The sequence below is a fragment of the Erythrolamprus reginae genome, chromosome 4 (assembly GCF_031021105.1).
Source record: "Erythrolamprus reginae isolate rEryReg1 chromosome 4, rEryReg1.hap1, whole genome shotgun sequence".
NCBI classification, from domain to species: domain Eukaryota; kingdom Metazoa; phylum Chordata; class Lepidosauria; order Squamata; family Dipsadidae; genus Erythrolamprus; species Erythrolamprus reginae.
In genome coordinates, this window is record NC_091953.1 from 81,851,316 (window position 1) to 81,875,543 (window position 24,228).

Consider the following 24,228-nt stretch of genomic DNA (forward strand, 5'->3'; position numbering starts at 1 on the left):
GGCATTAACTGGTAATTTTCTCCCGTTAACTGGCAGTTAAGATAAAGATGTTTGGCTGAATAAGTTGCTGGTAACCCAAGCTGTGCTAAGATATCACAAATGCATTAAGAAGACAAGGGAGAACTTACTTTTAGCAAGTGATGGTCCTTAGTCTCTGTTTTCTTAGTGTGGATCACAGGGAAAGATGGAAATGGGGGAGCCACCACGGTTTGGATCACAGTTTTTTGTTCTCGGTTATTACTCTGGTTTTGTTGCTCTGTAAGAAATAAGAAGACAATTGTTCAGCAAGATACACTGTAGATTTAAAAATAGGTTCCTGATAAAAAGTATCTGAACTTCAATCCAGATGCACTGCATGATAATTACACAGTGATAAATTACATGCAATAACCACCTATACATAGTTGTCAATATATTTTGTCTTTCAGAATGATCATGTTATAAATAGCAGAGTAAGGGAGAATTGAAAGCCTCTGAATTAATTCATGGCAGAAACACAGATATTTAACTGTGGGTTATCTCTAAATTCCTCCATTATACTTTTCAATGAAAAGTGTGGGGGAAAAAGTGGTGCCCCAGTGATAAAGCCAATTTTAAGTGATGGTTAAGGTATCTGGCTAAAACCAGGAGACAGAGAATTCTAATGCCATTTGATCACAAAACCAGTTGGGTGATATGGGCCAGTCACTCTCTCTTAGCCCTAGGAGCCTGCCAATGTCACATTAATTCTAAACAAAGTTGCCAAGAAAACTGCAAGGATTTGTCCAGGCAGTCACCATGAATTAAACATTGACTCAATGGCACAAATGCTAGCTTACACTCTTCAGGGATAACTAACGTCACACTCTTTTTTAATTGGATGTTATGATGTAACCAGTGAAGGGCTACCAAAATTTTTACTACCACACTGTAGCCGTGGCTTATGCAGGATGCCCTGCATTTTCTTTCAACATCTTTCAGTGCAAATTGGGTGCTCCGGGATGGAGCTCCATTTTCGCTACCCCACTACATTCTCCCCCCCACGTCCAGGCAGTAGCCCACCCCTGGATGAAACTATCTTACATCTCTGAAAAATAAAACATGTATAAAAAAACATAAACTCTGTTTTCATTTGTTCTCATTCATTCAGCATCTATCATCAATAAAACCCATATGTTAGAGAATGAATTTGCCATATTATACTTTTGATTCTCCAGAGACAAAAAATGTTCTACAATTGATGCAAAATATTTACGACAAACATGAATGTAGACACAGGCGGTGGGAGGAGAGGGAACCAGGAAATGACTGTGAAGCCCAAGACCAGCCACAGGACGACACTCAGGCAGGGGCGCCGGGACACAGGTGATGGGACAAGGAACGGGAGCTGTGCGAGACCTGCTCCGCCGAGAAGCACAGCAGGATGGCGGCTGGAGGAGGAGGAATAGGAGAAGCTGCAGCCTCCACTGAAGCTGCAGCCACCGCCACGGTAGGAGCCAAGCCAGGCTCCAATGTTTGTAAAAGTTTCCGCGCCTCCTCTGCGGCATTCTTCTGAGGTCGCAGGGGAGGTGGGCGCACGCGACTGCAGCCTACCAGAGCCGGAGAAGCCGGAGGTTTCTCCACCGTCCACAGCTTGGGAGGGGCGGATCAGCTGTCGGGCAGGGAGAAACGGTGCGGGTTCCTGTGCGCCAGCTTGAAAAAGGGTGTGCTGTCCTTGGAATTTGCCTGCGCCCCTGCTCACTGCGCAGCTTAGAGGGAACACTGCTGGCCAGTCTCTTCTTAAAAACCTCCAGTATGAAGAACCCATACCATCTGAAGACAAGTTGTTCCACTGTTGTCCTCATTTTTAGGAAATTTCTCCTTAATTCCAGGTTGTTTCTCTCCTTGATTAGTTTCCATCCATTGTTTCTTGTCCTGCCTTCTGGTACCTTGGAAATAAATTGATCCCCTCCTCTTTGTGGCAGCCTTTCAAATACTGGAATACTGCTATCATGTCCCCCCAGTTCTTCCCCCCCCCCCACACTAGCCAAACCTAAATTCTGCAACCATTCTTCATATGTTTTAGTCTCCAATCATCTTAGTCGCTCTTCTTTGCACTTTTCCCAAAGTCTCAACATCTTTTTTTTAATGTGGTGACCAAAATGTGGCCTTACTGAAGTTTTCTGTGTCTCTGTATTATCTGTTTTGGTTGGTGCCCTACACTGCTGACTCATGCTTAAGTGATTGTCTACTAGGATTTCATGGTCCCTCTTACAGTATGTCAAGATTGAATCACTTTGCTTCTTTCAAACCTTAATGCTTTTCAACTTGCCAATGAACTGGGGGGAGGAAAGGGAAGAAATGAAATGCTGAGAACATATATGGAGATTGTGAAAGTTTGGCAACCATCTAAGTCAACACTGCAGAAGCTCAAGAAAGTGATGGACTGTTCCCATAACAAAAGGACATCTCATAATTGTACAATGTGGTCACTTAGGAGTGGGGAGAAGAGGAAGCTATTGTTTAAACTAGGCAAGCCTTTGCGTGGGAAAACCAGAGTCAGTTTTGTTTCTTCAATACCAAAATGGTATATACAATAAAGCTTTGCTTTTGGGATTTCAAAGCTTCTCAGAGTGTTTCCTTATTTTGGATGCACTAATTGGATGGTCGACTGTTGTGAGTATTCCTTGCCATTCTCGGGAAATGTCATATTCTGAGGATGAGGAAATGAAAGCTTTAGTTTACCCTGATTTAAGAATGTTGTCAGAAGGCAGTGGGGACAAGAGCGGAGAAAATGAGTTAGACTAAAGTGACCAGATGATGAGTTAAGTACGGCGGGACACCATCGGCGGCAGCGGGGGGGATAGAGGATGGGATGGACGACGGACAAAACTCAAAACGCTCAAAAAAGCTTGCCTGTTCTTCCCCATGAAAACATAGCTGGCGTAGGGTGGCAGCTTCGATGGTGTCCGCAGGGCCCCTGTCTTGTAGGCATTGCTGGAGGGCTTGGAGGGAGACTGCAGCGGAAGTTGTGGGTCCTGCTGTGTCAGGACAGGTTTGGCCTGTTGATTTGGAGTGCAGAAGCAGCTTGGGTCGGCTTGCCAGCTTGCAGCAAGCCCAGCAACAGGAGGGCTGGACAGGCAAGGGGCATTGCAGTGGCAGTGGTGGTGTGCTGCGGAGCCGGAGTGAGCGAGCGCGCTTCTGCAAACTGGCCACCCTTTTAAAAACAATGCAAGACGCAGGGAAAATTCCTAAAAAGCGGAACTATCCTGCTCTTGGTCACCTTAAATTAGACGTTAGCATGGAAATCAGTTCATCTTCAGATAATAGAGAGTGGGGGTGGGGGTGGGGGTAGCTGACAGCCCCTGAATTAATCCAAGATTTAGGAGATTCACAAAAAGAAGGGAGGAGATCTTTGGGAAAAAGTTTCAAATCTGCAAGTGTTGAATTGTGTAAATTAGCCAATGCGTTATTTCCTGAAATATATCAGAAATGAAGCTGCTTTCATTCAACTGGGTATTGAAATATGGCGTGAAATTCCTTGCTTCCAAAAAGTAAGCTTTTGATATAACATGATAAACTGTTTTGCAGGTTTATAGCCTGCAAATGTAGCTTGTTAGCCTGGAATGTGACTTTGCATGGCTGCATATTACTGTTGCTATCTATCTTGTGTAAAAAATAGAATAAAAGATTTATTTGTTTGAGAATCAAAGCCTTGGATTGCGCATGCAATGGATAGGCATTTCACCTCTGGCTCCGAATAAATATAAAATGTAAAGAGTTTTCTCCCCCTTAAAAAGAGTATAAATCTTCCTTAGAAAAAAATAGGAGATACAGGAATCTGCCGGCATCAAAGAGAATTTGAAGATTTACGATTTCAAGCAAAGACGGAGGTGCTTTCGCTGTAACAAGGAAGTGATAAGTGAGTATAATAAATCTTAAAATGGTGGAGGGAGGGAAAAAAGAAGACGTTTCCAGCTTAGCAAACATTGAAAAAAAACTGGATAAACTGCTGGACATTTGCAGTGGATTTGAACAGAGATTTAATAAAGTTGAGACTAAAATGGAACAGCTGGTCTTAGAAGTAAAGCAAATTAAAAAGGAGGAAGATTCCTCTGCTGGAAAGATACTGAAAGTTGAGAAACAAGTGATGGATTACGATGGAAAAATAAGACAAATAAATGATAGAATCGCAAATTTGGAGGACAGACAGAGAAGGAGGAATTTGCGTTTACGGGGGTTCAGAATGGATTCGGCCTCTGATTTAAAGTTAACAGAAGCTGTCTATGCTTGGTTAAATATACAGACAGGCGTGCATGTCAGCGTGGAGGAGTTGTTGCGAGTTCACTGGGCAGCCCCCAGAAGAGATGGCAGACAGAGAGATGTGATCATCGCTTTCCTCAGTGAAAAAAAAGCAGAGATGATTTATAAAACTTTGAAGACTTCTACGAGCCTTAAACAAGACGGAAATGAGATAAGGGTTCTGAGGGATCTTTCCTGGGAAACCCTGAGAGCGAGAGCTGTGTTGAAACCAATTGCAAGCCGGCTATATCAAAGTGGAACCAGATTTAGCTGGGGCTACCCAGTGGCCATCTTGGTGTTCCAGGACAATAAAATGTACAGAGCACGTTCATTGGAGGAGGGAAAGGCTTTATTGGATCAACTGGGGATTAAGTTTGATGAAACTGGAGCACTAGCATATGAAGGAGAAGAGGCTTTTGACGGTCGGAGTACCCCAGATGAGGAGGAAAGACGAAGGGAAGAGCAGCTGAAGGAGTTAAGCGGGCAGGTAGAGGCCATTAGAAAGGAGCAGAGAAGAACACGGGCTCTGCGTGAGAAGAGAGCCAGAAAGTGATGGTGTTTGGTCCCTTGTCTTGTTGTGGGGGGGGGGGGAGAAGGAAAAGAATTATTACTATTACTATTACTATTATTGTTGTTATTATTATTATTTTTCTTGGAGATGCCTTGGGATTCCTGTATATCTGTCATTCAGTGGGGGAAGTCTAAGGGGGAGAAAAAGGTGGTTTAAGAATTTAAAATTAAAGAAGGAATTATTTAAAGGAGAAAGGAGGGGGGGAGAAATTTTCTCTTTTAATAAAATTAAAAAGGGTTGAGCTACATATTATTCAGCAAGATATCACACATTTAGCTGCATAGACTACATATTAATGAATAGGGGAGGCAATATACAAGTTAAAAAAGTAGACATTAAAAGTATATGGATATCAGATCATGCCCCACTATTGGCAGAATTGGAAATAGGTCAGGAACGAAATCAAAGAATTTGGAGATATAATGCAGTTGTAACTGCTAGGGAACAAGATAAAGAGAAATTGCAAACAGAGTTATCAGAATATTTTAGAATTAATGATGTGGGTGGTATTAAACAATCAATTGTATGGGATGCATGTAAGGCCTTCATGAGGGGACAATGTATATGTATGGAAGCAGATATTAGGAAGAGGTGGGGTAGAGAGAGGGAAAGGAAGATAAGGGAAATAGATTTGATACAACAGCAGTTAAGATTAACGAAAAGTAGAGATTGGAATAGTTTATTGAAATTGAAAAAGAAACAGTTGATGGTGTATGATGAGATTAAATGGAATAAGATGAGAATGGCGATGCGACAAAAAATACAGAACTGGGGGACAAGATCAATGCAGCAAATGGCGAGATATCTGAAGAAGAGGAAAGAAAAATCATGTATTTTAGCATTGAGGGACACTAGTGGAGTGGTTAGATATGGTAATGACCAGTTAGAGGAGATAATGAGGAAATATTATGAAGATTTGTATAAAGAGGAGCAAGTGAAGACAGGAGTCCTCAAGGTTGGGAAAATAGTAAGTAAAGAAGATAAACAAATTTTGAATGCAGAAATTACACAAGATGAAATTGCTAGAGTAATTAAAGTGTTAAAACAAGCCAAAGCACCGGGCCCAGATGGGTTTACAGGGGAATGCTATAAAACTTATGTGAATGTGTTGTTGCCGCATTTGGGGAAATTGTTTTATAATATATTGTTAAATTGTGATATCCCGCAGACATGGAAGCTTTCAGAAATTGTTACCATTCCGAAGATGGGTCGAGATTTAAGAGAGCCTGGGTCTTACTGTCCGATCAGTTTGGCAAATCAGGATTATAAAATATTTATGAAAATACTGGCAAATAGATTAGAAAATATTTTACCAAAAATAATTGAAGAGGATCAATATGGATTCGTGAAGGGTAGGAAAATAAGTGAACCAATTAGAAATGTAATGAATGTGATGCACCATGCTACTGCTACTAAAAGGAAATTGGGAATTTTGAAATTAGATGTTTATAAAGCGTTCGATAAAGTTAACCATAGTTATTTATATAAATTATGTAACGAATTAAATATGGGGGGAAAATTTTGTGAAACTATAAAAGAGATTTATAAAGGAAATGAAGCATATATAAGAGTGAATGGACAAAGAACGCAGAGTATTAAAATATTAAACGGCACCAAGCAGGGATGCCCTTTGTCTCCAAAATTATTCGTAATAGCAATAGAGATCTTAGCTAATAAGATAAGACAAGATAACACTTGGGCAGGATATAGAATAGGGGAATTAGAAATGAAAATAAATTTATTTGCAGATGATGCAATTATATTGACCCAGACCCCGATGGAGATGATTAAAGGTATAATAAATATTTTACAAGAGTTTAAGCAGGAATCGGGACTGTCGGTTAATATGGAAAAATCAGAGATTATGTGTTTAAATATAGATCCGAGAGAACAGATAGAAATTAGGAAAGAATCGGAGTTGAAATTAGGACTTAAAAAAATAAAATATTTGGGAATTTGGTTATTGAAAAACCCAGTGAAAATTGAAGAGATTAATTATAGATTAATATGGAGGAAAATGTTGAAACAGATGAGGAGCTGGAAAGATAAAAAGCTAAGGAGACTCTCTAAAATAAGAGCTTTAAAAATGATGATAGCTCCCAAGATGATGTACCTATTTCAGGTGCTGTTGGGGGGGCTATCGGTATGTAAGGTTAAAGAGTGGGACAAAAAATTAAATTATTGGATTGAAGAAGACAAGAGACCAAGAATAAGAAAAAAGTGGTTAATTGCGAATGAAAAAGAGGGGGGATGGGGAGTTCCATGTTTGGAGCTGTATAGGGAAGCTTTTCAAATGGAAAGGTTAATGGAGTTGCAATTAGGTGAAAAAAAATGGGCGAAATTGGAAAAACAGATAAACGGGATGAACAATAGAGAATTAATTTTTAGGAAGTGGAATAGGAGTGATATAGGTAAATTAATAGGCCCAATGAAAGGGACTATGGAAATTTGGAAAAAATGGCAAGGGAAAATAGGATTATATAAATCTAAACTGTCATCGCTTTATGTAATAAATAGAGAAAACGAAATTAACTTAAATAGGGTTATAGGAGAGTTGAAGGGAAGAGGGATAACTAAGATAGAACAGTTATACGAGAAGGATGGCAGGCCAAGTAGAAATCATATAGAATGGTGGTTAGGTAAGGGCTACAAATAAATGCAATATGTAAATATCTAAATGAAAGGGAGAATAAAGAAGTATTATGGCGGGAGGAGACAGGGTTAGAGAAAATAATAAGAGAAAAAAGTGAGGGGATAAAGGCGCAAGCAACAAATATATACAAACTGCTAGTGCAGTCAGATGGGGACACGATTGATGGATTGACTAAATGGTGGCAAAATGAGATATTAGTAGAGGTACAAGAAATGGAAAATATAGTAGAAGATATAAGGAAAATTAAAAATACAAGAATTAGGGAAATGAGAAGGAAAATATTACATAAGTGGTATTTCACTCCCGTTCAATTTGCACATTTTCAGCAGAATGTCAGGGGGAATTGTTGGCATGGTTGTCAAGATAAAGGAGTGTTTATGCTTATGTTTTGGGAATGCCCGATAGTGCAGGAATTTTGGCAAAAAGTGAAAGAGGATATCAATAGAATGTTAAATATACAATGGACAATCACTAAGGAAATGGCAGTACTAGTAAAAAGTAAAGCGATGGGAGATTTTAGAGAAATAAAAAAAGCAGCAATAGAAAGCGCTCAGGCAGTAATAGTTTTGGGTTGGAAGGATGCGACAAAATGGACAATGCAAAATTGGTATAGGTACATGGTGGACCATATTCAATTTGAAATTATGGAAAAAATGATAAATTTGGATAATGAAACTGAGTTGGGACAGCTGATGGGACGGTGGGACAAGGTACGACGATATATGACGAGCAGAATCCGAGACCAAGCTACAAGAAATAAACTGGAATCACTCTATAATATGTAAACAGATATATTGCTCTTGGGTTAAGTGGATTATACAAGAAATACCCCCAATTTGGTGGTGGGGAATGTGTGTATGTCGGGGTGGTGGGCACAATTCACAATTCACTACGCACTGTTTTATGTTGTGTGATTTTAAATTGTTAAAAATCAATAAAAAATATTAATTAAAAAAAAAGAGAATCAAAGCCTTGAGAAGAGATTTTTGGAGTTGCCTCAGACGGACTTGAATAGTTGACATACTGTTTTTTTGAGCCAGGATTTACCTAATCTGTACTTGTACCTGGTTTTTCATGCCCAGGTATAAAATCTTGCTTTTATCCATATTAAATTTCATTTTGTTGGCTAGGGTCCATTATTCAAGTCTGTCAATATCTTTTTGTATTCTGAGTTTGTCTTCTGGGCTTTTGGTTATTCCTGCCAGTTCATGTGAGTTTCACTTCATCCCTTGCCATGAAACCTTCATGTAGGGTAATGCAAAACGTGGTCTAGGAAGGCAAAATTATGTTTTTAAACCAATACTGTATATCATTTCTAAAAACATTTGCTCCGTCAATGGATGTTGGCCTTTTGTTGCAAGTATAGGTGAAAACACCACTTGTGCTCCTAATTTTTAAATTTATTTCCTAGTTGTTCAAAATCTCTTGTGATTGTTTTGATTCATGTGTCATTGATCCCCACGTGTAGGAGAAGAAAGGGGTAGTTATCTGTGGAGTTGATTATTTAAGTAAGGCATTCAGATTACATCGTTGATTTTTACTCCAGGGAGACAATATACTTCTTAGTTTGACTGCCTGGTCTGCAGACTATAAGTTCTGTTCCCCTAAGAATTCAATCTCTTACCACCAATATTAGTCCTTTTTTATCTTAGGGAAGTCTATTCTACTGTTCTTCCTATCACAGGAATGCTAGTTTATGCCTCTTTTTTAGAACCTATTGATGAATGCTGTTTATGAGTGTCTGCCTATTTTCTTCCGGGAGAAGCTATGAAAGCAATTGTTCAGTTCAGCTTCATTGGAATGGGCTAGGGTAGATAGTAGCAGCTTTGCTCCTGGTTGTTGTTTTCTTCTAAAAGTGACATGCTTCCATTGGTCTTGCTCTTTAGGTACATATGCAGGGTCATTTTTTACAGAAGCTGTTTGTTCCCTGTTGTGTTCAATTTGGATATATCAGTTTTCTTCGAGTAATTCAAGTAGCTCACATTTGATTCATATATAGCTTGGGTCTTCTGTGAGCGTAAGCTGAAGATATTACACACTTTGCAAGTCATTATAGTGTCAGTCTATAGTATGCGTGCCAGAGTTTTCAGGTATGATGTGTTGATGTGGGCATCTCTTTAGCTGGTCCACTACACTTCTCCCAGCTGCTGATGGTGTGCCACGCTGCTCTCAGTCAATGCTGTAGGCACCACTGTTCACTTAGTCCTCTGTACTGCTCTCAGCCACTGCTGGTCCACATGCTGAACTTAGTTGCTGCTTGAGATGCTTTGTCACATAGCTTTGTACCACTGGTGCTCAAGGTTTGCCATGCTGCTGGTCTGCTGCCACTTACCACTGTTTTACCACTGCTCAGTGGCTTCCATTTGCACCATTATGGCTCAAATGTCAGGCTGGTACTCTGGGCTGCCTCTCCAGTCTCTCAACTCAGCTGCCTCTCCTTCTCTCAGATGGGTTGCTGGGCCACCTCCAGGTTGGGACATTGGGCTGGGTGGGCCGCCTCTCAGCTGGACGGCCAAGCTGCCCTTCAGCTGGGCTACCTCTCAGTTAGTCTGTCTCTCAGCTGGGCTACTTCTCATTTTCTTGTTCAAGAAGTTCAAATTCTCTTTGTAATACCTTCTGTAGTTAATCTTGATGTTGTCCACTTGATATACTGTAGTTTATAATCCACACAAACTATAAAACTATATAATTAAAAGTGACAGATGAATAAATTTGCAAAAAAAAACCCCAAATCTCAGCATAAAATGATAAATATAGTATCTCAGCTGAGAGTAAAAAAAATGTCAGTTTGTTATTAATATAAAAAAGATTAAACAAATATATATACATAATATAAAAAGATAATACAAGGTAGCCCACAAAATTCTACAAAATATTTAAAAGTATCAGAACTTTAAAAATATTGTAAAAACATTGCAGTCTCTGACTATTTGTAATCTACAAAATAAGGTAGAATGATAATTGCAGTTCAGGGCAATAAAAGCAGTTCGGAGCAATTTACCATCTAGGTAATAACAATTTACAACACTGTTGTAAAACTTTACAATAGTTGTAAACAACTTTCTAAAATCTTCAGTCAGTTTTCTCAGGATCATTCAATATAAAAAACTGGAATCCTTATAAATACTTATAAACATGCATGGAGATAAAGAAAAAGAAAACAGATCTGCACTTCATTAATTAGAGAGAGTAAGGAAAAAACATTCATGCAATGAGATCTGTTTGTAATTCATTTTGCAATTACTGTATATTTGTGTAAGCATGCTCTGTTAATGGTAAAAACAACTATGCAGTCAACATTGAAGAAAAACAGTTCAGTCTACATAAAGAAAATTTTCTCAATGCTGGAAAACTTTGTCAATGCTGGTATTTTTTCAATGTCATCAGGAGAACAAAGGAACTGCAGTCTGATTACACTACAAAGCAGAACTCACCAGAATTAACTTTGCATCCAAATATATAATTGATTTCCAAGATTTTTCTTCTTTCCAAAGTCCAGTCTTTTGCTTCATTCACTTTTTCCTCCCTGTGATTCAATTCTGTGCATATTTGGTTCTTTTTTTAAAAAAGTTTTTAATTAGATTATTCAGCAGAGCCCCACTTCTGCATGCCTGCTCTCCAAAGGATCTTGCTATATTAAAGTCCTGATCTTAATATATTTTTGTTTTACATTCTTTATTAAAGGAGCTATTTCCTGACCACAAGATGGCAGAAGAAAATTAAATTTATCTAAAACAGAACAGCTTCTCATCCTGAGAGTTCTGTTATAATTTTACTATCACTATAATATTTCTCCTTTGAGCTCTTTGCAATGCTATTAAAATAAGTCGCACCCTCTATTTGTTGTGAAATTATTTAATATATTATTTTAAAGCAATTACACATATTTTCAATATGATATTGTTATTGCTCTGAAATGTTAGGAAGACAACAGGTTATTTATATTAATATCTAAGGATGATATAATTCTTTAAGAATTCAAAAGTGGAACCTATCAACTCTTCCTATTAATCAGAATAAAATCTAAATCCACAGGTATATGTATACTTAATGAGGGGGGACTTATCTTAATTTATTGCTTTAGCAGATGGCAACAAGTAAGCAAGCATATCTTGCAAAATGTTAAACAAGAGTTTAGGCCTGATGAATGCTGGGAGGAAAGACTGCCAGGAAATATCAAGATGTAGAAAAGATTGGGAAACTGAGAAAACAATGAACTAAAACAATGGCAAACTACAGTATTATACTGTTCTAAGATAGCAGTGTGCGCTGAAATTTTATGAAAAAGTTCACACGAGACGTTTGGACAAAGAGAACAGAAATGTTTATTCTCTCGGGGTATACCAAAACCGGTTTGCAAAGCGGGTACTCTTCCCAAGGGAAGAGACACTTGTACAGAAGCTAAAGAGCAGGTTATATAGGATTTACAAATCACAAAGGTACATAGAATTCCTCAACTTATCATAGGGGTACACAGAATTCCTTGCCCAAATATGGTCCACATCCTGCCTCCCTCTCCCGGAGATGAATAGCACCTTATATGGTTTATTGGGTAAACAGCAAACATTTATCTTGTTAATCAGCAAACATTTATCTTGTTAAAAACAGATCCCAAAATGACAGTCACAAGATAAGGAAAAACAGGAAATCCTAATCTTGTTACAGACAGAAACTACAGACAGCAAATACTGATATTCTTAAAATAAAACTTAAATTATTTTATACACAATGGATTTTTCCTTCAGCAACATTGTGTTCATAAAACTCCCAAGAGCTAGTTTGATGTAAAGGCTTGATTTGCTACAGATGAATTTTGTGTGGATGGCTTTTCTCTAATTTGATTGAATTGTTGACTGAAATTAATGACAGTATTTTCTTTTTCCTAACCAGTTCATTAAAGTTCCTGCAGAATTAATGTATACCTTTATGGACTGAACCAATTAAAAATAATAATAAAGACAACTTGTTTTCAAATTTTACATTCTTGAGAAATGATGCACTATGTGCTCTGTATTACTGTTTTAAAAGTATGTTTTAAGGCAGAAAAACAATGATTCATATAGGTATAAGAAAGATCTTGGTAGCAAAAGAGAAACTATCTGGAAATGGATTTTAATGTAAGAATGAGAGGAGAAGAAAATTAAAAACCTAAACTGGCCTTCACCTATATTTTGCAGCCTTCCCAGAATTAAATAATAATAAAATGTTCAATATTTATTCATACCTACATTGGCCTTGTTGGACCTGTGCACTTACTAATGAAGAACAGCTGGATTAACATGCCATTACAAGAAATGCAGTTACAGTGATCCCTCGATTTGCGCGTTCTCGATTAGCGCGAAACGCTGCAACGCGGTTTTTCAAAAAATATTAATTAAAAAATAAGTCCGCGTTTTTTTCCCTACACCACGGTTTTTCCCGCCCGATGACGTCATACTGATTGCTGATTGGCCAAAATCTCGACCAATCGTTGCAAACGCAAAAGGGAAGGAGGGAAGGAAGGAGGGAGGGAGAGAAGGGAAGGAGGGAGGGTTGCCATTGCCATTGCCACCAGTGCTGCCCCAAGAAAGCCGGTGAGAGGAAGGAAGGAGGGAAGGAGGGAGGGAGAGAAGGGAAGGAGGGAAGGAGGGAGGGTTGCCATTGCCATTGCCGCCAGCGCTGCCCTGTGGGTAGCGGTGAGGAGCCCGGAAAAATCACCATTGCATTGCCAGCCTCCGAACTTGCGTCGCTCCACCTTCTGCGCATGTGCGGCCATGGAACAAAGGGCACGCATGCGCAGATGGTGTTTTTACTTCCGCATCCAGTATAACGCGGAAATCGGTTAGCGCGGGAGGTCTTGGAACGTAACCCCCGCGCTAACCGAGGGATCACTGTATTTCATTTATTACTCGGGAACCTAAACAGGTAGTCTACAACTCACAACCACAATTGGGACCAGAATTTATTTTACTAACCAAAGCAGTTGCTAAGTAAGTCATGCCTGATTTTATGAATTTTTTGCCAATGGTTTTTAAGTGCAATTGCTAATTGAATCATGTTGTTATTAAACAAATCTATCTTCCCCTAATTGGCTTTGCTTTCTGGAAGCCAGCTGGAAAGGTCATGAATAATGATCTCTAGATTCTGAGTTGCTGCAACCATTGTAAATATGTGTCGGTTGCCAAGCACCCAAATTTTGACCATGTGATTGTGGAAATGTTGTGATAGTCATAGGTTTGATGACCAGAATTAAATCACTTTTTTTCAGTGCCACTTTTAACTTCAAATGGTTTCTAAATGAATGGTTGTAAGTCAAGGACTACCTATATTTGCATGTTTGTAAATTATACAGAAATAAAAATTACCTTTCCTCAAGGCTCTCAAATTCTGTTTGGCATGGCGATGCAGCTCCTCTACACATGCTGGTCTGGTAGAAGGAAGGAAAATGTTTCTCTCCTGATGCCAAGGAGCATGGTAATACACATTCAGTTTGCTTTCTGCATCCAGGTTTGACACAGCTGTAGAAACAAATGAAAAGGATACGTAAATAGATCTCCAGCAATGGCCCAGTCCTAGACAGTGACAGATATTTCTCTATCAGGGTGCAAAGAGAAAAATATATGCTGCAAATTCTGCTTAGGCACCAGGAAAGGCACCCGGCGGACAGTAAATGCTAAGCTCCATTCAGTTGCTCCAACTCTATTCCCATAAAAGATATTATATGGTCATAAAAAGAAAAATGTGTGTGTGTGTGTGTGTGTTTTACAAATTTGAATTTTAAAGAAACTCAGCTTAAATAAGCTATGAATATAACAGAAGGAGAAACTAAGCAAAACATAACATATATTCAATATCTTTGGTTATTACTTAAGTATGCACTGCTATAATTTAATATTATGAATCTGATAAATCACCCAATTTTATTTTCAATTCATTATTTCACCAGTTAAATATATTTTGCTTTTTGTAAACTGAAAAGGTTTCCTAGAATATATTTCTACCATTTACCAGTGATCTTATTCATTCATGGTTCTTCATCATATTCTTCCATAATTGTATTATTTTCATGATTCTTTTTAGAGATAGTATGGAGTTACATCTTCATGAATAAGCACTATTGTTAATGCCATTCCATTATCAGAATACAAAACTAGGGCATACAAGGTCTAGCAAAGGCGGAATTTATTAATCAATAAACACAATGTTGCTAATCAATAAACACAATGTTGCAGAAATTGTGGAACTCTGAGCATTTGGAGCTGGCTACATTGGCAGAACAAGGGGATGTACATGCATCATGACAACTGGAACAAATTAATGCAAAATGTGGGTTTAGTGCAGTGGTGGGATTCAAATTTTCCTACTACCAGTTCTGTGGGTGTGGCTTGCTAGGTATTATTTGATGGGGTGTCACCTTGCTGTGAGTGACATTGAGTTGGCCACACCCACCAAGCCACACCTACAGAACTGACAAGGCAGCTCCTGCGCCCTGTCCCTTTATGGTCCCCACTCCCACCCACGTTGAAGTACCTTAACGGGACACCACAGTCCAGCTGCCTTTTGAGACGCTCCACTGCGATGCTGCCCCTCCAGTGCAGCAGGCCATTCTCCTGGTTGGGTCTGGCAATGGCATGTGGCCGTGCATGCGCACCTGCAGACAATGAAGTATGTATGAACAGCCACTGAGAAAAACAAGGTGACGATGGGACTTCAGGACTCTTGTTCAACCTGTAGTTTTCAGTAGTTTTGGGCACAAGAAGCCTGCAGCCACCACCTCTTTTTCAGCACGAGAAGCCTCTTTGCCAGCCAAAACTCAGCTGACAGTAGCAGCTGGAGGCTTCTTGCGCCAAAAAAGAGCTGGCAACTGTGCAGTCTTCTTGCACTGAAGAGTACAGGCTGATAAAAAGGCCTGAAGAAGTCCCATCACCACCCTGTTCTTCACGTCAGCCATGCACACGCACACCTTTGACTGCCCGTGCTGTTCATGGCCGGACCTGGCCAGGAGAATGGTCTGCTATGCCAGAGAGATGGCATCACAGTGAAGCTGCTCAGGAGGCAACCGAAAACTACTGGCAGCTGGAGGCTCACCGGCCAGGCCTTGCCAGGGACCCCCACCAAGGTGCAGGTGAAGGTGAGCGAGGCAGAGGGCGAGCAGGCAGTATGTGAGCAGCAGCCCAAGGGCAAGGCTGGAAACCCAGCCAAAGCGAAAAGTAAGTGAGCGGAGTTTCTGGCGCAAGGCTGAAGCCAGGGAATGGCATGTTCCCTGACCCAGCCAAGGCAAATGGCAAGCAGGCAGCGACTCTGGGGCAAGGCCAGAGCCAGAGAATGGCATGTTCCCTAACCTGGACAAGGCAAATGGTGAGTGAGTCCAGGGCCTTGGGGAATGGTGTGTCCCTGGGCCCCAACCCGAGGCAAATGGTGAGTGGGCAGCATATTTACCTTTGGTGAGCCTAGCAGGCGAAGCATGGAGGCGAGGTGAGGCAATTAGCTGGGCCGTGTAGCAAAGGCAACATACAGTATATAGGGCAGAGTGAGGTGGGCAGGTCAAATGGGCAAGCAGTGAGCAGGTGGGCAGGCCAAGCAGCAACTGGGTGAGGCGACATGCGACTGGGTAACTTGGGTGGGAAGGGCCAACTGAAGGTGGTATTTGCCGGTTCAGCGAACCAGTCCAAATTTCCGCTCCCAGTTAATGCAAACTGGCTGAACACCACCACTGGTTGAATGGGAGGTATAGGTTAGATTAGGATAATTGGTTTTGTGATTGAATTTAGACAAACTCCAAAGAAAATCTAAATAAAATATGAAAAAAAATATGATTGGAATTTGTAAATCAGATTTCCAATTGGAAACTGATACAAGCATGCTATCTCATGCATATTCTATAATGGGTGAATGTTGTAGATGGCCAAAATATTTCCATATATATATTTATTTTATTTATTTATTTTATTTTATTATTTAGATTTGTATGCCGCCCCTCTCCGCAGACTCGGGGCGGCTCACAACAAGACACAACAAATCGTAACAAATCCAAATAAATTTAAATATTTAAAAAATTTAAAAAGAACCCCAATATACTAACACACACACACACAAACATACCATGCATAAATTGTACATGCCCGGGGGAGGTGTTTTAGTTCCCCCATGCCTGATGGCAAAGGTGGATTTTAAGGAGTTTACGGAAGGCAGGGAGAGTAGGGGCAGTTCTAATCTCCGGGGGGAGTTGGTTCCAGAGAGTTGGGGCCACCACAGAGAAGGCTCTTCCCCTGGGCCCCGCCAACCGACATTGTTTAGTTGACGGGACCCGGAGAAGGCCCACTCTACCTAATCGGTCGCTGGGATTCGTGCGGCAGAAGGCGGTCTCGGAGATATTCTGGTCCAGTGCCATGAAGGGCTTTAAAGGTCATAACCAACACTTTGAATTGTGACCGGAAATTGATCGGCAGCCAATGCAGACTGCGGAGTGATGGTGAAACATGGGCATACCTAGGTAAGCCCATGACCGCTCTCGCAGCTGCATTCTGCACGATCTGAAGTTTCCGAACACTTTTCAAAGGTAGCCCCATGTAGAGAGCATTACAGTAGTCGAACCTCGAGGTGATGAGGGCATGAGTGACTGTGAGCAATGAGTCCCGGTCCAGATAGGGCCGCAACTGGTGCACCAGGCGAACCTGGGCAAACGCCCCCCTCGCCACAGCTGAAAGATGGTTCTCTAATGTGAGCTGTGGATCGAGGAGGACGCCAAAGTTGCGGACCCTCTCCGAGGGGGTCAATGATTCCCCCCCCCAGGGTAATGGACGGACAGATGGGATTGTCCTTGGGAGGCAAAACCCACAGCCACTCTGTCTTATCCGGGTTGAGCTTGAGTCTGTTGACACCCATCCAGGCCCCAACAGCCTCCAGACACCGGCACATCACTTCCACTGCTTCGTTGACTGGACATGGGGTGGAGATGTAAAGCTGGGTATCATCAGCGTACTGATGATACCTCACCCCATGCCCTTGGATGATCTCACCCAGCGGTTTCATGTAGATATTTACCATATATAAGACACATGAATGCCAAGCAACATAAATTGATACACTAATTAATATGTTTCAGAGAAGCCCTAATTACCAACATCACATTAGACATTTATACAAATGCACGAAACAGCCAAGTAGAAAGACTATTGGTTAAGCAATCAGGACGTTTAAGATCCCTAACATTTTTTAATTTTTTTTAAAAAAATAATATTTATTAAGTATATACTTTAAGAACACAACAAAAAACAAGACATAACAAAGGTACATATAATTCTTAATATCACGATCATATAGAAAGAAAGAAAAGTTATGCAAAGGAAATGGGGAGAAGGACAGAGTGCCAGCTAATTAGCTGGCAATTCAGTAATATACAACCTCTGATTTAAGTGTGTAGTTGGAATAAGTTTCCCTAACATTAAATTATCCCCAATAATATCATTTTATTCAGTTCCCATCTTAATACAAATTTATAAAATAGGCCCAGGTGAAGCTAAATATGGAATCAGAAATACATATTTTTTAATTTGTTTGTTCATTTATTGATTTGATTTGATTTGATTTGTATGCCGCCCCTCTCCTAGGACTCGGAGTGGCTTAAGGGAAACAGGGAGCATTTTGGGTGAAAGGTGTGACAATAACACTAGCTAAGATTAAAGAATCTCAATGAAGTGTTCTAAACAATATATAAAGAGACAGGTGGTTATATTAGAGAATTGGAATGATTCGTTGGTACCTGGAAGATTTGAAGATAGTTTCTTGGGATCGTCAAAAAGAACCAAATTATCTACAAGTAGCCCTTGACTTATAATCATAATGGAACCTGTCCATTAAATTTGCCAAAGGTTAAATGAGATGGACTTGCTTAATGATCTCCATCTCCATGACTTAGGACAGGAATTTAGGATAGAAAATGCTCAAAGTCATACAGATATAACTGTGTGGTTATATAAGTGTAAATCAAATTATCATGCACCAATTGCTTATTTGTATGTCAGGCTGCCCAAGTTGAAAATAACTCTGGACATTACACAGGATTAAAAGACACAACTATACAAAAAATAAAACACAATATTCTATAAAACATAATTGACATATGATATGAGAGAACTACAAAACATAAAATATCTCAACATCATTTAATAGATGAATATTACATTTTGATTATATGGAGGAAATTTGGCATATTGCATAAATGTCAGTGTTGTTAAAGACTCTTTAAAATGGCTTAGAAAACTGCCAGCCATTGGCTTGTTATTGTTTCCAATTCCCTAACACTCCCATGATTCAATACAGATGGGTTAATGTAAAATAAACAGTATGGCATGTTTTAAAAATAACATATGGTTAGATCTTGGCAGGACGCATGCACCCATTTATGCAAGATGGCCAAACCCAAGTACTTCAAAACTGTAATGTACATACCTATTTCTTAATTAGGAGCATTGGTGAAGGTTTTGTTAAAAAAATCCAGTCACTAAATACTACTAATTAAAAAAAGTAAAACCAACAACTTTTAAAGTTGAATGAGGATAAATTGCAAGATGAGGAAAAGAAATTGAATCCATAGCCATAGAAAAATAGACTGATGGACAGAAACTGAACTGGAGAACCTGTTTTGCACATAGAGAGTTTTAGATTTAACTCATATGGTCTTCTAAAGGGGCTGAGAACAATTCCTATTTGAAATCATGGATGACTGTTTCCCATCAGTGTCAATAAAACTCAAGTAAAAACCCCTTATAGTCTCCGGAGAGGGGCGGCATACAAATCTAATAAATAAATAAATTTGATCAGGAAGAATAGGCTAGAAAGAAGAGAAACATGATGTGAGCTTAGAAAGAGAGGTTAAAATGTAATTGTATTTAGAGCTGCTGCAAAGATCAGAATCCACTTCTTTATATCTTTTTATACTTTTTATACACTGCTCAAAATAAATAAATAAAGGGAACACTTAAACAACACAATATAAATCCAAGTAAATCAAACTTCTGTGAAATCAAACTGTCCACTTAGGAAGCAACGCTGATTGACAATCAATTTCACATGCTGTTGTGCACATTCAATTTTGTACAGAACAAAGTATTCAATGAAAATATTTCATTCATTCAGATCTAGGATGTACTATCTGAGTGTTCCCTTTCTTTTTTTGAGCAGTATATATTATTTACTATGCCAGTTTTTCTTTTTTACCTTTCTCTTAGCTTTTGTTTCATTTTGTTTTGCATTTCTTTTATTTGTCCTGTTTTATTTCTCCTTTTTTATTCTACTTTAGTTTGTACTGGTTCTTATTATTGTTGTTAAGACTCTCAATAAAACGTAGCTACAGTGGTACCTCTACTTACAAACGCCTCTACTGATGAACTTTTCGAGATACGAACCTAGTGTTTAAGATTTTTTTGCCTCTACCTCTGAACCATTTTCTTTCTTTTTTTTAAATATAAAATTTATTTATTAAATTAATAAAAAAGAAGGGAATATGAACAAAAGGGGAGGGTACAGAATCAAAAGGTTGTAGGAGAATAGTAAAATTGTTGCATAGTAATACATAAAAATGTATATCTCGATATTCTATTTCTTAAACTATGTACATATAAGTTGTCCTTGTCATTACCGTATATATCTTGGTGTTCTATATATAATTCGTAGCATTTGGATTCAAGTGCATATGTACATATATATATATTAGTTAGTAAAAAGTAAATAAGAGTGATTTATCAAAAAAGGAGACCAGAAAATAAGAGTATAATTAAGGACAGAGGATGTTTTAATAATCAACTGAAATAATTAGAGAAAATTGAGATTTAAGTAAGAGAAGAATGGGGTAAGGAATAGTGTGTGGGTGGGGGGTAAATCTGCGTGTGACGCAGACGTTTTCAGGTGATACGACATGGTATAGTAATATGATAGGGGGTGTATATGTAAGGTATAGTAAATATATTTTTATGTAAAAGAGTATAGAAGTTGATATAGGAGTTAATAAATAATTGTATTAAAATGTTATGGTGAGAGTAAGAATTTCTATTTGGTTTAAAGACGAATAAAGAGAAATATGATATAAAAATCGGAATGGAAAAATATAACCTACATTTGCATCAGCATGAATTTGGAAATTTATTTTCACTTTACGAACCTGAATCTCCGCCACTGGGATGCCCCACCTCCGGACTTCCGTTGCCAGCCAAAGCACCTGTCCTTGTGCTGCTGGGATTCCCCTGCGCCTCCCTTCACTAGGAATCCCTGCCTTTGGACTTCCGTTGCCACCCAAAGCGCCCATTCCTGTGCTGCTGGGAATTCCCCTGAGGCTCCCCTTTCTGGGATTCCCTTCATTTTTGCTGGCGCTGCTTTGAATCCCAGTGAGAGGGGGCTCAGGGGAATCCCAGCAGTGCAAGAACGGGTGCTTTGGGTGGCAACAGAAGTCCGGAGGCAGGGATTCCCAGTGAGGGGACGTTCAGGGGAATCCCAGCAGCAAAAGAATGGGCACTTTGTCTGGCAACGGAAGCTGAAGTGAGGGGGGACGGGAGCTGAAGTGAGGGGGGCAACAGGAGCTGAAGTGAGGGGGGGCTCAGGGGAATCCCAGCAGTGCAAGAACAGGTGCTTTGGGTGGCAACAGAAGTCCGGAGGCGGGGTTTCCCAGGGAGGGGAGGCTCAGGAGAATCCCAGCAGAAAAAGAATGGGCACTTCGGCTGACAACGGAAGTCTGGAGGCGGCAATTCCCAGTGGCGCAAGGCAAAAGGGGTGACTTTTGAGATGGGCTTGCACACATTATTTGCTTTTGCATTGATTCCAATCGGGAAAATGGCTTCCTCTTACAAACTTTTCTACTTACAAACCTGGTCACAGAACGAATTAAGTTCATAAGTAGAAGTACCACTGTATACATAAAAAGTATTTAAGTAGTAGATGGATATAGGTATCAATCTTACTACCAGTTGCTTTTCAATTTCAAAGTTATGGCAGCTATGTTGCTTCCAGGGTTGTTTACCCTTATGATTGACTTCAGGGATGATGCAACCCTCCCACCCACTTATGTCTCCCACCCATTCCATCAGGGCTTGCTGGTTTTTAGCCTGCTCACAACCCACCACTCAATCACCTAAGGGAGCCTAAAGTTTGGCAGAGAAGCTACCAGGAAGCAATGGGCTGAAAGGTCATTATCATTTAACTTTTTCTTTCTCTTTTCCTTTCTTTCATATACACTGACAGACATGGAAGGACACAAGGTAGGAAACTATCTACTATGAACCAACTCATTGGACAATTTTACAGCCAGGAATTCATTGTATAATCTCAGGGAAATATGTAATTTCTTTTTAAAGTTTTAATAATATCTATCGCAAACTGGTTGTTGATCTCCCAGATCCATCCATCCATCCATCCATCCATCCATCCATCCATCCATCCATCCATCCATCCATCCATCCATCCATCCATTTATTTATTTAACCTGCCTTTATTACAAGTAATAAACTTTATAGATAACTCAATGCAGTGAACACCCATAATCTCCTTCCTCCTTTTTTCTCCACAACGATAACATTGTGACATGGGCTGGACTGAAAGAGAATGACTGGTCCTAGTCACCCAGTTGACCTTCAAGTCTAAGGCTGAACTGAAACTCACAGACTCCTGGTTTCTATGCCAGCACCTTAACCACTATACCAAACTGATATTTAAGTTGAGTACATCATTTTGTCTTATACTAGATACTAGTAAACAAAAAACAGAGATCTTGGGCTATTTTGCTAATGCATGGGTGTTGGCTATTCATGCCAGCTTAGTATCATCTGCAAATTTGGTAAGTTCCCCTTCCATTTCCTCATCTAAATATTTATGAAAATATTGAAGAGTAGTGGGTCTAAGAAGGAACGTTGTGGTACTCCACAGTTTACTTCCCTCCATGTAGATATTTTACCATTAAGGAATACTCATTGAGTATGGTTTTTTCAGCCACTTACAAATCCATCTGATGGTGATGCCATCTATCCCACTTTTTTCTAGTTTACCAAGAAGTAAGTTGGGCCAGTTATAGAATGCCTTGCTGAAGTCTAAGTATATTATGTCCTCAGTATTTCGCTGGTCTACTAATTTAGTCTCTATGTTGAAGAATGAAATAAGATTGGTTTGGCATGATCTGTTTTTAACAAACCCACATTGACTTCTAATTACTTTACTTGTTTTATATTTTACTATCAGCGGTGGGTTGCTCCTGGTTCAGCCCAATTATGTGAACCAGTAGCGCTGGTGGTGGGAGGGTCTGCACACTTATCTGGGGCACTTTCTGTGCATGTGCAGAAGCATCACACGCAAGAATGCACACGAACTGGTAGCAATGGGTTTTAGAACCCACTACTGTTTACTATGTACAATATGTATGCCATGTACACCTGAATTCTCATACATTTTAAAATCATACACATGCAGCATTTCTCTAAGAATAAGCCTCTGTTACCCATTGATTCTAATGTATCAGGACAAGACACAAAGTGCAGTACTGCTACAGGCTTATCTATTAATACACATGTGAAATAATCAATAATGCATGTGCTGCGCTATTCACTTTATGAGCCTTCATGATACATGCAGAAGCAAATCTGTCTAGCAAAGTGGCTTAGTAAGCAAAACAGGAAAATTGTGTAAAAGAGCTCCAGCATAATACCCAGGGCTGCTGAAGCCTGCCAAAGATTTTTAGGCTTGCGTGTGGAAAAACTGCACTACTTCATGCTCCCCCCACCCATAAAAAGCTAGAGTAAATGAACTCAAATTCACCTATACTTTCAACTTTCCCATCCTTTCTTTTTCTAGAAGGAATTTGAGGCTGTCATTTTAAATGGCAGGTTTTGGTTTTATTATATAAGAGAGCCAAAAAAACCTCACACTGCTCTGGGAAGAGACTTTGATCACTCAGTGTAACTGAAAGCCACTTTTCTTAGATGCTGGCTTACTCATGACAACCGCTGAGAGATCAAATAGAAATGCTGGCACAAACAAGGAGCAGAAGAACAATAGGTTTCCCAAACCTGAGATTCTGAAGAATTTCAGCAAGGTCTCTGTAGTGTCAGAACTCACTTCAGTTTTATAGGGTTGTTGGTAAATAACGAGGCAATCGTATCCCTAAAAATCTATTCTTGCAGTAAGATAGACAAATTAGGAAACTCATTTATAAATCTGAATATTTTCTTGCTTAACGAACTTATTTATTTTATTTTTTATTTATTTTATTTGTCAAAACAAGTAGAGAATTATAGTTTGTATTAACATAACAAAGTATAAAGTAGTGATAAAAAGGATAATAGGACTGTAGGATAGGGACGGTAGGCACAATAGTGCGCTTATGCACACCCTTTATTTAATTATAAACTTATGCACCTTTATTCTAATCCCTTCTTTGCAAAATTGCTGAACTACTCTAGACATTTATAGATTCATTGTTTAAAACTAAACACTTGTTGACTTGTATTATGATTTCTACCTAGTTGATGAATGTTTAAAATCATAAGATTTATCACTGAAACACTTGATCCATTGCACATGGCAAGGGTTCAACTGCATTAAGTTTCCACAAGTTTTAGTCTCTGTTCAGAGGACACAGTTAGAAGATTTGACAACAGTGAATATTTATTTATTTATTTATTTATTTAGATTTGTATGCCGCCCCTCTCCGCAGACTCGGGACGGCTCACAACAAAGTGAAAAACAATTTATAACAAATCTAAATTTCTACTAAAAACATTTTAAA

At 39.4% G+C, this 24,228-nt stretch overlaps 1 protein-coding gene across 1 annotated transcript in view; it reads right to left on the reverse strand.

Moving 5' to 3' along the window:
• The window catches only part of NHS (NHS actin remodeling regulator), a 307,993-nt gene that overhangs the window by 28,871 nt on the left and 254,894 nt on the right, over positions 1-24,228 (reverse strand). The window contains exons 2-3 of the mRNA XM_070750742.1: positions 13,829-13,981; positions 129-256 (exon numbers count right to left, since the gene is read on the reverse strand). Of these exons, the coding sequence (XP_070606843.1) occupies positions 129-256; positions 13,829-13,981 (281 nt within the window). The remainder of the gene's footprint in view (positions 1-128; positions 257-13,828; positions 13,982-24,228) is intronic.